The sequence below is a fragment of the Lepus europaeus genome, chromosome 3 (assembly GCF_033115175.1).
Source record: "Lepus europaeus isolate LE1 chromosome 3, mLepTim1.pri, whole genome shotgun sequence".
In the NCBI taxonomy this organism is placed as follows: Eukaryota; Metazoa; Chordata; class Mammalia; order Lagomorpha; family Leporidae; genus Lepus; species Lepus europaeus.
In genome coordinates this window covers 66,858,157-66,873,797 of record NC_084829.1, presented here as the reverse complement: position 1 = coordinate 66,873,797, position 15,641 = coordinate 66,858,157, and the positions used below count along the sequence as shown (strand labels likewise).

The 15,641-nt window shown below is 41.9% G+C and overlaps 1 protein-coding gene across 3 annotated transcripts in view; it reads left to right on the top strand.

Moving 5' to 3' along the window:
- The first annotated feature begins 300 nt into the window (after positions 1-300).
- LMBRD1 (LMBR1 domain containing 1) overlaps positions 301-15,641 on the top strand; it is a 139,618-nt gene continuing 124,277 nt past the window's right edge. The window contains exons 1-2 of one of the 3 annotated variants that reach the window (XM_062186331.1): positions 301-567; positions 6,885-7,061. In XM_062186331.1, the coding sequence (XP_062042315.1) occupies positions 490-567; positions 6,885-7,061 (255 nt within the window). In that variant the 5' untranslated portion in view covers positions 301-489. Of the gene's footprint in view, positions 568-754; positions 841-917; positions 1,023-6,884; positions 7,062-15,641 lie in introns of those variants that run through there. The other 2 variants (XM_062186332.1, XM_062186333.1) reach the window with 2 other exon arrangements.

The following is a 15,641-nucleotide window of genomic DNA, read 5'->3' as shown; positions in this document are numbered from 1 at the left end:
CAGCCATTCCTGTGACCTGCTAATCACATGGCCCATTCTGCCTTGGACGCAATACACAAACTTCGTTTTCGGGATGAAGTGGAAGCACTTGGATTGGCTTGGATCTTCAGAACCACCTGGCTCATCCTTTGCGGATTTCCCTGGATGCTGCGGTCCCTCAGTTTAGCTTAAAACCCCCGACAGCCAGCGCCTCAGGGAGACCACACCATAGGTGCCAGCGCCAGCACGCTGCGGCCTGAGCTGTCAGCGCGGTGACGTCATGGCGTCCCGGGCGCGCCCCGCCCATAGGCAGTCCTTCCCGCCACGCCTCTACCCGCCTCGTCGCCAGGGGACGCTGGTGGGTCGGATCTCCTTGGCAACCACTTGCTCCGCCCCCTCCGCCCCTTTAACCTTTAGGGCGCGCGGGTGCCGCGTCCCGAGCACTCTCTCCCCTCTCCCCCTCCCCTTTCCCTACCCCCTGCGCTCAGGCCTGTCGGACCGGAAGCGAAGATGGCGGCGGCGGCGGCTGCTGGCGCTGCTTCGGCGGAGCTGGTGATCGGCTGGTGCATATTCGGCCTCTTACTACTGGTAGGGGAGGCGCCTGGCGTGGTCCCAGTGTCAGGGCTGGCGGGAGGAGGGGGGCGGGTCGGGCAGCTGGCCTCGCCAGTCCGGAGACCCTCCTCGCCCCGCCCCACTTTTCAGCCTGCACGGTGCGGAGCTCCTCTGCCCGGGCCGGGGGCGGTGCTGGGGACCGGGGAGGAGCCTTGATTTCTTCTTGGCTTCTTGTCCCTGATGACGTCTAATGTTGCACGTTTCCTTTTGGGAAACTGGCCTTCTTCCCGTACTTGGGCGCCGGGGCCGGTGGGTTTGGGGACGCAGGAGATGAGCTGAGAAGGGTGTGGTGACTTTGGTCCCCTGTAGGGACGGGGGCACTCCGTGTGGGTCGAGACGCAGCGTCGATGTTTGCCAGTTCCGTAGGCGCTGGCGTTGTTTACTTGTCTGCTTTGTAAAGGTTGTTTTCCTGGTTTCCTCCTCGCCTTGGGGTGAGTGAGTCTCCAGCCTTCTGTGCCCATTGTGCGATTCTGCCTTGATGACGTGAGCCGCTCGTTCTGACTTCCAGGTGTCACGTTCCTTTTCGGTCTGGGTAGGGTAGAGCTGGAGCCCTCCCAGTGTCAGGATGTGTTGACTGCCTGTCTGACTTCAGGTGCCTTCTTTCCCAGCCGTTTCGTTTTTGCTTATTCAGTGAGCAAAACGTGGACTGTGATGGTTCCAAAGTAGCATGGTTATTACTTCCGTACCCCGTGTAAACACTCTTGGTTGTATTCTGTTTGGGAGTTCAGTTTGCTTCTATCTCTTCGTGTTCTTCAAGACCCTTTTCCTCCTCGTCTTTATCTTCTTCTCGTTAATTCTTGTTCCAAGGTCTTTTGACCATTTGCATCACACCCACACACACACACAACAACAACAACAACCTCCAGCTCCGGAAATGAGATATGTTTATTTTCCTTTAATGCGCAGGTTCTCTAGGGTGTTTGACACCTTTGTGAGGGATGTTCTAGTAAATTTTTGCAGGGAAGACAACACAAAATTTTAAAAGGATGATTGTGTGAAAATTTCAGAAAGAGCATTCTTGATGCTTCTCTTGCTACCTTCATGTTCACAGCTAATAATATCACCTTTGCACTGGAGCTTGCTTTATCTTCTCATGGAGAAAACGAAACCCTGATGGTTGCTGGTGGTCTCCAGAGCTATCCAGTCTTGTACTTGGAGAGGCCCCTGGGTTTTCCAGTCCCATCAGATTCAGTGTGTTTAGAAGAAAACCAACAAGGATGTTACCAGTATTCCAATCTAGTGGGACTGACGTGGCAGTTATAAATAACCATTGAATGTATAGCGGTTGTGCTGTGAATTGCAGGAGGAGACGAATACATGGCCTTTAAAAAGTTCTGAAGTTAGCTGGGGAAACTAACATTCTTGAAACATGCATTTTGAGCACTGAAAGTCAAAGTATGATTTTGTAAGTGAAATACGACTTCAGAGAATAGAGATCGATACTGAAAAGTGATGAGAACTGTAGTAGACTTTACATTTTGGTTTTTTGTTTGAAAGGCAGAGAGAGACAGATGACAGAGATTGTCCTTCTGCTGACTCAGTCTCCAAATACTTGCAACAACCAGACTTAGCCCTGGCTGAAGCCAGGAGCCCATAACTCAATCTAGGGCTCCCACATGGGTGGCAGGGACCCTACTGCCTGCTGCCTCCCAGGGGGCACATTAGCAGAGAGCTAGAATGGAGAGTCGAGTTGGAACTCCAACCTAGGCACTCTGAGGAGGATGCTAGCATCCCAAGCTCTATGCCAGAGGCCTACTGCTGGTAGACTAAAGAGAGATGAAGAAGGGAAGCCATTTTAGTTGATGAAATTCCAATAGGAACAAATAAAATGGGAGGGAAATAAGGAGTTTGTACTCAAGTGTTGGAGTGGGGGGAATTAGTAATATGGGCTAGTTTAAGTCTCTGCAGTTCCCTAATTGCTGGTTTATGTAAACAGCTGGACTCATGTCTGCTTCTACGTTCAATCTTTTTGTTCATTTTGTGTGTTTGCTTATTTATGAGGCAGAGAATGATTGAGAGCTTAGTCCCCAAAGGTCTGCAACTGCCAGGGTAGGTCAGGCCTGGTCATCCTATGAAGTCATCCTGAACTCCTATGTGGATGGCAGGAACCCAATTACTTGAGCCCTCACTGCTGTCTCTGAAGGTCTGTACTGGCAGGAAACTGGAATCAGGAGTTGGGCAACAAACCCAGGTATCCCTGACCTAAGATGCAGTATCTTTTTTTTTTTTTTTTTGACAGGCAGAGTGGACAGAGAGACAGAGAGAAAGGTCTTCCTTTTTTCCGTTGGTTCACCCCCCAGTGGCTGCTGCGGCCGGTGCACCATGCTGATCCGAAGCTGGGAGCCAGGTGCTTCTCCTGGTCTCCCATGCGGGTGCAGGGCCCAAGGACCTGGGCCATCCTCCACTGCACTCCCGGGCCACAGCAGAGAGCTGGCCTGGAAGAGGAGCAACCGGGACAGAATCCGGCGCCCCGACTGGGACTAGAACCCGGGGTGCTAGCGCTGCAGGTGGAGGATTAGCCTGTTGAGCCATGGCGCCAGCCAAGGATGCAGTATCTTAACTGGCATCATAACCATTATGCTGAATGCCCACTCCTATATTCAGTCTTCTGAGATAAGTTATTTTGGTTGAAGTAGATGAAAAAAGTTCAGTTTCAGTGATACATAATCTGAAGTAGAGTGACAGGGTGGGTGTGATGGCGCAGTGGGTTAAACCACTTTGAGACTCTGCCATACTATATCTGATGCCAGTTCAAGTCTAGCTGCTCCACTGCCAAACCCAGCTCCCTGCTTATGCACCTGGGAAAGCAGCAGAATACAGCCCGAGTGCTTCGGCCCCTGCCACCTATGTTGGAGACCCTGAAGAAATTCTGGGCTCCTGGCTTTGGCCTGGCCTAGCCTCTGCTGTTGTAGCCATTTGGGGAGTGAACCAGATAGAAGATCTCTTTCAGTCACTGTCTCTCCTTTCCTCTATCATGCTGCCCTTCAAATAAATACATAAATCTTTAAAAAAAAGGGTCATAGATTATTTTTCAGATACTTGTGGATATTCTTTGATACTATGCCAAAACTCAACAATATTAAAATCTTTTAGTCCAACTTGCACTTTGAATGGATCTTGTATTCATGCATGGTTTAATACCATAATCTATTGTTTGTTCAAAAAGTACTGATTCACTGAATTATATGCATCTTCCAAATTGGTATGTTTCATTACATGATATAAAAATATCACATTCATTAAGTCGTCACTGATCTTTTTAGGAAATTTCCCCCAAATTCTTAAGTGTTGAGGCCTTGTCAAGCTCATAATAGTCAATACAAGTTTTCCAAAATTCTGATTCTCATTTGAAAGCTTCAAGTTTATCACTAGTAACAAATATTGTCAATTTTTCTTGAATTGATTTTGTTCATTTGACATAAATCTCTCAAATATCCGAGACTGAATAACCATAGTTTCAGTTGTTCTTTCAAATGAAAATGGTGCTCAAGAGGGGCCAGCATTTATGGCATAGCAGGTAAAGCTGCTGCCTTCAAACCTGCATCCCTCATGGGCACCTGTTCAAGTCCCGCCTATTCCACTTCTGATCCTGCTCCCTGCTAGAGGCCTGGGAAAGCAGCAGAGAATGACCCAAGTGCCTGGGCCCTTGTACCCAATTGGGAGACCCAGATGGGGCTCCTGGCTCCTGGCTCCTGGCTTTGGCCTGAGCAAGTCCTTCTGTTGCGGCCATTTGAAAGAGAGAATCAACAGATGGAAGATCTCTCCCCCTCTCTCTCTGTAATTCTGCCTTTCAGATAAATAAATATTTAAAAAGAAAGAAAGAAAGAGAAAATGATGTTGTTTGAAAAGAGTGGCCAGTCTGGCTTTCAACTCTTAAGTACTTTGGTGCTTTTCCTGGAGACGGCTATCCCACCTCCATGTGCAATAGAAGGACTTAATTTTACCCCAAAATGTATTTAAAAAAAAAAAAAAAAAGCAAAAGCAATGCAGTGTTAAAGCTTAATAAAGTCAATTTTTACTGCTTTTCAAGCACAGTCGTAAGTTAAATTGTGTGTGTGTGTGTGTGTGTGTGTGGTGAAGAATGTAATGAGTACTTGCACAGCGTGGTGCCATTTTCTTGGTTTGTCCTAATGCACTAGCAGTTTTGACCATCGTGGCTTATGAATCAGGAGTGCAAATGTTAGCGCAGTGAAGAAGGTAGTTGACATCTTAGTATGGTGAGAATAAAATAAACATTTTAACTCTAGAATCCTTGGGTCTGAGAATTTAACACTTTGCAAACTGCTTCCAGTAATCTGAAGAATCGGGACATGGATGTTTCTACTTTATGATTTTGGGCAAACAGAATAGGCTTCAGTTTCTTTTACGACATAAGGAATTGTTAGATTTGTCTGCGTTTACTGTATCAGACGTAAACGGTTCTAACATGTTCACAAGGCTCACACCATCTGTACATTGCATTGTCCATTACTGTATGAGACAGTCTTCATTTCTGTGAAGCATATTTACTCTTGTACTTTACAGTGTGCGCATCACTTGGGAACTTGTTAGAAATACAAAATATATGATTGTAGACCTACTGAATCAAAATCTGCAGCTTAACAAGATCCCAGGCAGTATGTTTGCTTATTAGTTTAATAAACACTCATTCATTTTTATTCTTTCCTCTACCCCAATGGTTCTCAGCCTTAGGTGCTCACTCAAACTAGAGAGATTTTAAAATCCCAGTGACCAGACCAGTTAGCTCTGAATCTCTTGGGAGGGATTGGGAGAACTATTCCAACTCTTTCCTTAACTATCAACAGTTATTTGTTAGTTTCTTTTAAAAACTGCTCTAGGGTGTTAATTAATTAATAACAATTAATATTAGATATATATAAATAATATTAAGAAACATTTAGAAATAATTACTGCTGTTGGTTAGGAGTTATTATGATCAAGCACTGTGCTAAACTTTACATTTCATTTAGTCCTTTCATCCTACTGAGAAAGACGTATTCTGATTCCCATTTTATAGATGAGGACATTTGATTGATTTTATAGTACAGTACCTGTTAATAGATACATTGTAAACTACAGAGCAAAAAACTCTTTGGAATTTTCTAAAACTACCAAGGGATTCAAGGGATTCTGAGACCCCAAAGTTCCAGAACCCTGTATGCTACTTGGTTGCCCTTTTTCAGCTTGTCTTAGTTACTCTTTCCTTTGCAGTAATGCCTAGCACTTCGACCTTTGTAAACGTTCAGATTTCCTTTTATTCCTGACATCCAACAAAAAATGTATTGAACGTGCTGTGTCAACTTCTGTCAAGGATAGCGACAAAAAGCTGAGCTTCCAGTGACTGCAAAACAAATTTGATGAATGCTTGCGATATTTATTAATTCATTTTTAAACAGACCCTTTAAAATGTTAATGTAAATGCATCCTATGAAAAATAGCTCTTTTCCAAAACAATTGAAACGTTAACAAATACTTAGACCAGAATTTGAGCTGAGATTCCCAAGTTTTAATTCCCTTGTCACTTATTTTTTTTTCCTGCTGTTCTGTCATTTGAAATGCTAGCAGAATGAAGAAATGACAAAAGAACTTGGAGTATGGATTTTGAGTGCATTGTGCCAAGTGAAGGAAGCCAGACTCAAAAGATGATATACTGTATGAACACATTTATGACATTTTAGAAAAGGCAGAAACTGTAGGGACAGATAACATGTATAGTGCTTGTCAGGTTAACTACAATGGGACAAAGGGAAGTCTCTAGTGTATTGGAACTATTCTTGTATCTAGATTGTGGTAGGAAAAGTTGAAAGTTGTGAAAGTGGTTAGTTGGTTTCAGGCTCCTGAATTAGGACATCAGAAAGGAAATGCAGGTGGATCTTTTCAACAGATGAAAGGACATAACAGAGCTTTTGTCCCAGAGCTCTTTCTGAGCTTATTGAAAACAGTGGTTCTCAAGTTTGGCTCTAATTGTAAATCCTGAAGCATTTAGATGCCTGGAGGAACCTCACTCTAACTGATTGAATTAATGGGGAGCAGGTGGAGGAGTGTCTAACCTAACCTAATGGTATTTTAAAACTGCCCAGGTGATTCTTAGAGGCAAGGCTGAGAACCACTGATTTATTATCTGTCTGTGTTGTCGCTATGATTAAGTACAGCAGAGGATCTCAAAATATGATCCCTTGACCAGCAGCAGACTCATCTGGGGATCTATTACAAATTCACATTTTCAAGTCCTACCTCAGACTTAATGAGAATACTTAGGGTGGTAACAAACATTTCTTTCTGTTCCGTTTTAGGCTATTTTGGCATTCTGCTGGATATATGTTCGTAAATACCAAAGTCAACGGGAAAGTGAAGTTGTCTCCACCATAACAGCAATTTTTTCTCTAGCAATTGCACTAATCACATCAGCACTTCTACCAGTGGATATATTTTTGGTTTCTTACATGAAAAATCAAAATGGCACATTTAAGGTAAATATTATTGCACTGTGTTTCTATGTTTTTTTTTTTCCCTTTAAAATTCTTGGCAATCAAATGTTAGCATTTACCAGTCCAGTCTGTATTGTGTTCTAATTTTGTATCTGGGATTAAATGAGACCAGAAATGTAGCTTAGACACTGAGAATGCAGGAACTAACATGGCAGACTAGAAACAGACAATTAATTGATAAAAGAGCTCTTAATTTGACAATTGCAAGTGTGAGATAATGACTTGCTAATCATATAATGTTCTCAATAATCACAATAGGTTTTATTTTTGATTCTGTTGTAAATATGCTTCCCTTGAGCCTTATTTGATTTTGATTTGCATTAATGCAATAAATAAATGATTTAGAGGGGGTTTTGTTAGTAGTAGATCAAAATTTTTGGGGGGTTATAATTTAGGAGACAGGAAAGACAGAGCAAGCTCAGAGAGCTTTGTGGTTCAGTCCCCACAAAGCCCACAGTGGCAGGACCGAACCAAAACCAGAAGCCAGGAACCTGATGCAGGTCTCCTAAATGTATGGCAGGGACCCAACTACTTGAGACATCACCTGCTAGCAATCAGAGTGCACATTAACAGGAAGCTGGCATTGGAGCAAAGCCAGGACTGGAACCCGGCACTCCAACATGGGGTGTGAGTGCCTTAGCTGCTAGTGCTTAGCTGTGGGTGCATTATGCTGAACACCCATCACTAGATCAGAATCTTAATCTAGGTTTCATGGTAAGTACTTTGAGTGGGATAATAGGGTAGCCTGGGATTATGACTGATGTGTACCTCACTTTTCTGGACTTGAAGTTCCTCATTTTCAAAATGAAGGGCATGGACTGGAACACTTTCAAATTTCCTTTGAATTATGCAAATTATTTTTAAGTTTCTTGTTAGCTTAATCCTCTATGAGGCAGTAACTATTTCTGTTTTTCAGAGTATTTAGCACATGATATATAAATATTTAAATGGAATAGTATCATTTCAGTTATCTCAGTAATTGGCTCATTTTTGCAGAATAGCTTCCAAATGGCTTAAATTATTTGATAATTATATTGTAGTTAGTTTTAAATTCATTCTGATTGCTGTAAAATTTCAAAATCTGTTTTTTAAAGGTCAGTCATTCATTGAGCAAGCATTAATTGAGCACTTAGTAGATGCAGAACACTGTAGTATTATGAAGATAGTAACAGACAACTATTGAATATGTACTAATATCATTTTATATTTTAAGGAGTTTATGTCTAATAACTGCCTTTGATCTCCCAGTCAACCCTATAGGTAGACACTATTCTCTATGTTTCTGTGAGCCAGAAACCAAGGTTCAGAGAGATGAAGTAATATAATGGGTAGGATTTGCAGCTCTGCAGTCTGGCCTCAGAGCTCTTCATTCACTTGGTTTCTTTGACAAAAATGACCTCTTGAGGCTGGTGCTGTCGTATGGTAGGTTAATCTTCCACCTGCACTGGGATCCCATATGGGCAGTTTTAGTCTTGGCTGCTCCTCTTCCAATCCAGCTCTCTGCTGTGCCCTGGGAAAGCAGAAGATGACCCATGTCCTTGGACCCCTGCACCCTCTTGGGAGACCTGGAGGAAGCTCCTTGGCTCCTGGCTTTGGATCAGCCCAACTTCGACCATTGCGGCCATTTAGGGAGTGAACCAGCCAAAGAAAATACAAAGCTGTAGTTAGTGCCCTTACCTTATATCTGTTAAATACAAATGTAGCATCAGTAATTAGGGAGGGGAAACATCTTTGTTAATGTTTTTTATCCACTTTATAAAAACTTTTATTATTATGAAATTATTTATCCAGCAATTGCAAGTTCTATTTTGTTTTTCTGTTCTTCAGAGTTACTAGTGCTTTCTTTGTTTTCAAAGAATAACCAGATAGCTTAGCTAATGTATCATGTTTTTTCTTGATATTTTGATACTTTTTTCTTGATATTTTGACTCATTCTTAGTATGTGTTTTTCTCATTCCTATCTTCTCTTTCTCTCCTTTTTTGATTAGTGAAATTCATGCTTTACATTTGATGGTCTCCTATTTTCCAACTCTCAAAAGAAGTGAAAAATTAAATTTTTAAAATATTTTAAAGGGAGAGAGGGAGAAGCAGTGATCTTTCACATGCTGGTTCATTCCTCAAATGCCTTCATTGCCTGGGGTTGGGTAAGGAAGAAGCCAGGAGCCCACATCTCAAAAGGAGTCTCCCACATGGGGGCAGTGACACAAATACTTGATCTATCATCTATCACCTCCCTTGGTGCACATTAGCAGGATGCTGGAATATAAAGCAAAGTTTAGAAGCTAGGCACTCTGATGTGTAAAGTGGGCATTGTAAGTGGTTTCTTTACTATTGCACACCATTTTTTAAAGCAACTTTTCCCCAATGAACTTTTTTTTTTTTTCTAAGATTTATTTCAAAGACAGAGTTACAGAGAGAGGCAGAGACAGAGAGGTCTTGCATCCACTGGTTCACTTCCCAGGTGGTTGCAATAACCAGAGCTGCGCCAATCTGAAGCTAGGTGCCAGGAGCTTCTTCCAGGTATCCCATGTGGGTGCAGGAGCCCAAGGACTTGGGCCATCTTCTGCTGCTTTCCCAGGCCATAGCAGAGAGCTGGATCAGGAGAGGAGCAGCCGGGACTAGAACTGGTGCCCATATGGGATGCCAGCGCTTTAACCTATTGAGCCACAGCGTCGGCCTCATGAACTTTTCTTTAGGTACTTAAAGATTAGTGCCAATATTTAACAGTTATGACTTGATGCCACAATTGTAGATCTAGTCATGTTAAAGATATGCCACTTGGCTCTAATCTGTTCTGCTTTTATTAGACAGAGTAAGTGTGTGAATTAACATTGTTTTCTATGATGAATTATACTGTATCCTAGCTTTTATAGTGTGCATTTTATTCCTTTTTTTTTTTTTTTACAGATTTTATTTATTTACTTAAAAGAGTTACACAGAGACAGAAGGAGAGGCAGAAAGAGAGAGAGAGAGAGAGAGAGAGAGAGAGAGAGAGAGGTCTTTCATCTGCTGGTTCAGTCTCCAATTGGCTGTGACGGCCAGAGCTGTGCAGATTCAAAGCCAGGAGCCAGGAACTTCTTCCGGGTCTCCCAAGTGGGTGCAGGGGCCCAAGGTCTTGGGCCATCTTCTACTGCTATCCCAGGTCAGGGAGCTGGATCCGGAGTGGAGCATCTGCGACATGAATTGGCCGCCCATATAGGTTGCCGGCACTGCAGGCGGAGGCTTTTACACACTACGCCACAGCGCTGGCCCTGCATTTTATCCTTAAATGAGTATCTGTGCATTGTCTATAAGTTTCTTCATTTCCTCCTCAAATATTTTAAAGCTGCTGTACTCATTATGAACTTGGTTGCAACGTATGATTATGTGGAAACTGTGTGTATCAGTGATTGCCAATATTTTACTGAAGAACAGAAGGTAGCCAGGCTATTCTGTGAGCAGCTAATCAATGCTGCTTTCTCTATTTTTGTCTTAGTTACCATCTTAGCTTATTATTACCTTTATTATATTCTCTCTGTCTAATTATGGCTGGTGTATATTATAATGCTTGAGATGTTTCTCTTAACTTTTCTTCAACATACGGCATTAATAATAATTTTAGCTAGAAGATTTTCTTCTTTTTGTTTTGTGAAATAATTTTTTAGCTAAACAAGGACCTTAAAACATAGCTAGAGGCTCTCTAACAAAAATTTTATGTAGTTGGCCAGTAGAGAGTATTATACAGAAAGTCTGCCAATCAAAAAAAAAAAAATACAAACTGACACTAGTGTGAACAATTATTCTTTATTTTATACAACATATAAACTTTTTTTAAAATTGGTAGTAAACAGGCATCACAACATTTAGTGTTTGAGTGTATTTCATAACTTTTCCCCATTCTCTAATGATTAATCTCTTTATGTTGTTTGAGTGTCTAAGTTGAACTCCACTTTTGCCTCATTCCTATTTTCTAATTATGTTCATCTTAGAATTTTGTATTCTTCATTGAGCCTTAACTGTATTTACTCACTCATTACGCCCATAGTACATACCTGACAATTGTAGGTGCTGGAGAGTAACAAGTAGAACAGAAGAGGTTGCTTTACAGCTTTCAGTTGGTGAAGGCCAGACCAATAGTCAGTCAATAAATATAACAAGGTAGAAATTTTGAGGTTGTTGAGACCTGGATGAGGAGCCTATCAGGTGAGGAGCCACAGGGAGACCATCTGGAGAGAAGCAAGCAGAAAATGCAGACTCTCAGACAGGGATAAAGTTGCTTTACTTGGCTGAAGTGTGATAATGAGGGTTTTGCTTTGGTAAAAGCTAGATCCAGAGAAAGACAGGGGTCAGATGGTGTATCACTTTTGGGTTATGTAAATGAGTTTCTCCTTCTGCAATGCGAAGTTAATACAAATAAAAATAATGATAATTTGGACTAAAGTAGAGTTGATTGAGAGGAATGATTAAGAATGGCATATTTTTGGAGGTAGAATTGTTTAGATGTACTGAGGGGTGGTGAGTGAAAATGAAACTTAGAGCACTGATGCATAGAGTTGTTTACACCTTAGAAAAATAGGGAAGTGCAGAGGACTAATAACATGTATGCACGTAGGCAAGTGGAGAAGTCGAGATGGAGCTGAAGTCTCCAAGGAGAGCTTAGTACTGGAGAGAATACTTGAAAGTCAAAATGGGTGATATTTGGAGTAATAGACTGATCAGTAGCTGGAGCGACTGAGCATTTAGGAAAAATTTGACATTGGATTATGGATTGAAGTGCTCCATTATGTAGAGGCCAACTGAAGGGGAGAAGCTGTAAACTGAGAGATAGGAAGGAAAACTGAAGAGAAATTCAGAAGAAGAATATGTTTCAAGAAGAGAGAATGATAGCTCTTTTTGATTGATGTTAAGAGGTGAAGTTAGAGGACGAGAAAAGAGAGCCTTGGCTTTGGCCATTGGTGGGTATGAAGAGTAATTTCATTGGGGCAGAAGAGTAGTCAGATTGGAGTGGGTTAAATATTAAAGAGAGGTGAGAGAGTAGTGGTAGAGAATGCTGACAACTTTTCGGGAAGTTTTGTCCTCTAGGGGATTAAGAAGTGGGGTTTATGGGGATATTTTTTATGTGTGGTTGTGTGTGAGGTTACTAGAGTTTGCATATTTTAAGATTCAATAGAGAAGAGAAATTTTTGAGCGAGGAGAAAAATATCATTGCAGGTGTAATGTCCTTGAGAAGGCAAAGGAGTTTGATTTCTAAAAGTGAAAGAACTGGAACATAAATAGGAGTATGGGCACTTTAGAGGAAGGAAGACTTAGGATACAGATTGAGCTGGGTTTCAAATTTAGTAGGGAGTTGGCTCTAAGCCAGTGTTTCTCAATCATTGACATCTTACACTGAATAATTCTTGGTTAGAGGGGACTGTCCTATGCATTGTAGGTGTTCAACAACATCTTTGGCCTCTATTTGCTAGAATCTTGCAGCATGCTGCCTACTCCCCACTCCTTGACCAATGTCTCTAGACATTGCCAGATATCCCATGGGGAACAAATTGGCTACTGAATAACAGTCATTGATCTAAGGTGAGATTATCAGGTAGAAGTGAGAAGAGTCATGTTGGAGCTTATGTTCCACAGAGGGTCTTAAAAACTCATCAATCTTGAAGAATGAGAAAGGGAAATTGCACGTGTGACCCACTATATCTTTGTTCAGTGGAATGCATATCTTTTCCCTTTCTTGTAAAATATGCTTTATGTAATACCTTTTTAAAAATTTTTTTCTCATATTCCTTTGTGTTTTGAATGACTGAAGTTCCTTTTAGTTTCTGGGGCGGAAGATGATAGTTTATAAAGCATACCAGGGGCATACATAGTACTTCTCAAAATGTAGAATAAGAGAATTTTCATAAAATAAGCTCTCTGACAGAACATCAGATATTTTGGAGGGAATAGAATGTATAGAAGTCCAAAATACTAATAGTACTTGAGTGATGTATATTTTGCACATATTTGTAGCTTAAAAATTGTAGCAGTTATATTTTCTTATTACCATAAGAACTGGTTAGACAAAAAAAAATCTTGTTGAATAAAAGATGTTACATTTCAGTGATTCTTGAGGCTTAGATGATCTCAGATTAAGAAAAAAAAGATTTTACTGTGATCTAGATTTTTCTTTTTTTAAGGTTTATTTACTTATTTGAAAGTCAGAGTTACAGAGAGAGAGAGGGAGAGAGCTCTTCCAAACTCTGGTTCACTCCCCAAATGCTTGCAAGAGCCAGGACTGAGCCAGGCTAAAGCCAGGAGCCAGGAGCTTCTTCTGGGTCTCCCATGAGGGTGCAGGGGCCCAAGCACCTGGGCCATCCTCTCTGTTTTCCCAGACACATTAGCAGGGAGTTAGATTGGAAGTGGAGCAGTCTGGACTTGAATCAGCTCCCATATGTGATGCCAGCATTGCAGGCGGCGGCTTAACCAGTCATGCCACAATGCTGGCCCCAGATTTCTGTCTTTAATTTTGTTTACCAAGATTTGGCTCTTATCTAATTTTAAAGTTTAACACTTGAAAAAAAAATTGAGACGCAAAAATAGAGGTAGACACACACACACACACACTCACAGAGAGATAGCTTCCATCTTCTGGTTCACTCCCCAAATGTCTACAAGAGTTGGAGCTGGACGAAAGTGAAGCTAGGAACCCAGAACTCAATCCTAGTCTCCCACATGAGTGGCAGGGACCCAACTACTTGAGCCATCATCTGTTGCCTCCCAGGGTGTGCATTTAACAGGAAACTGGAATCAGGAACTGAGCCAGGACTTGAGCCCAGGCAGGTTTAAGTTTTCTAAAAGATGAATTGGTTAATTTGCAAGGCAGAGCAATAGAGAGAGGGGAGACAGAGATCTCCCATCTGCTGGTTCACTCAAAAAATGGCTGCAGCCAGAGCCAGGGCTGGGCAAGGCTGAAGCCAGGAGCCAGGAACTCCATCCTGGTCCCCAACATGAGTGACAGAGACCTAAGTACTTAGAACATTTTCTGAAGCCTTCCCATTCACATTAGCATAATCTGGACCAGGAGTACAGTTGCCGGGACTCTAACCAACACTCCAATATGGGATGCTGGTGTCACAAACCGCAACTTAACCAGCTGTGCCACAGTGTTGTCCGTGGTCTCATTTTTAATGTCTACAATGTATTCTATGTTGAGTGTATAGTAATACACTTTAGCATTTCTGCTCTGGAAATTGAGATTATCACCGATTCCTTGTTTGTTTTTTCTTTTTAAAGATGTTCTAAACAACACTCCCATGAATACTGTTCGGCAAAAGTCTCTTCAGAAAACCAAATAAATATTACTTGATTCAGGTTTGAATTTACTGAGATCAAGGTCAGCAAATGTGTAGGTTCTTTTATAATTCAACATTATGAACAGAGATAAGCTCTCTCAAAGTGCAGCGACCTCAGCACGGGTACCTCAACTTCATCTTCTTTCTTATAGGGTCAGCAGAAGAGTGGTCTTGCAGGTAGACAAATACTGTGGACTTGGATGTCAAGTAGTTGCAGCTGAGGAGATACAGGCTGTTCATGGAGTGCTAGAATAGTCTGGTTGCTGAACACCTGGGGCTACTTTGGCTTTGTTAGTCTCATGAGTAATTGAAATTGGGTGTATTTTTTCTAATGTGGGAAAGGGAGACCACATTTGAACTCTCTTAGCGGGAGCAGCCCAGGAAGAATCCCGAGGTCATTTGTTGGACAATATTGCTTGGCTTTAAAAAAAAAAAATGTATCTTTGGGGGCAGGCACTTGGCTTGGAGCAGGGTATGGGAAATCTTTTTTTCTGCAAAGGACCACTTGGATATTTAAAACAGTATTCGTGGGGTATACAAAGTTACCAGCTTAAAAATTAGCCTGCTATAGATTTTTTGAATTTCGAGTCCCAGAGGCGATTGCCTTGACAGGGCCAGACCCACTGATTTCATGGGCCTTATGTACCCATGGGCCATACATTCCCCACTGTTGGCCTAGTGGTTAAAATCCTGCTGGGATGCCCATGTCTCATTTTAGAGTGTCTGGGTTTTAGTACCTGCTCTGCCTCCAGTTGCAGCTTCTGCTAATGTGTACCCTGGGAGGGAACAGGTGATGGCTTAAGCAGTTGGGTTCTTCCCACCCATGTGGGAGACTTGAATTGAGTTCTGGCTCCTGGGTTCAGCCCAGTCCAAGCCTGGCTATTGTGGTCATTTGGGGATGCAGCAGTGGATCAGAGGAACTCTTTCTATCTGCCCGTCTCTGTCTCTCTGCCTTTCAAATAAATAAATAAGTTAAGAAATATTGTTCAAATAAAGTAGGATGGTTATTTTTAGGATAGATTGGAGAAAGGATGCCTAGGTCATAGATGATTCTTCTTACCATCATTGAGTAGGAGATAGCTTTTCCTACATGTTTTGCCTCAGTTGGACATTATCAACTTAAATTTTACCAATTATGTAGGTGAAAGATTACTGTAAAAATAACTTTTCATGTTTCACTAGTAAAATGTAGTTGTTACGGCATCGGCACACCGGGTTCTAGTCCCGGTTGGGGCGCTGGATTCTATCCAGGTTG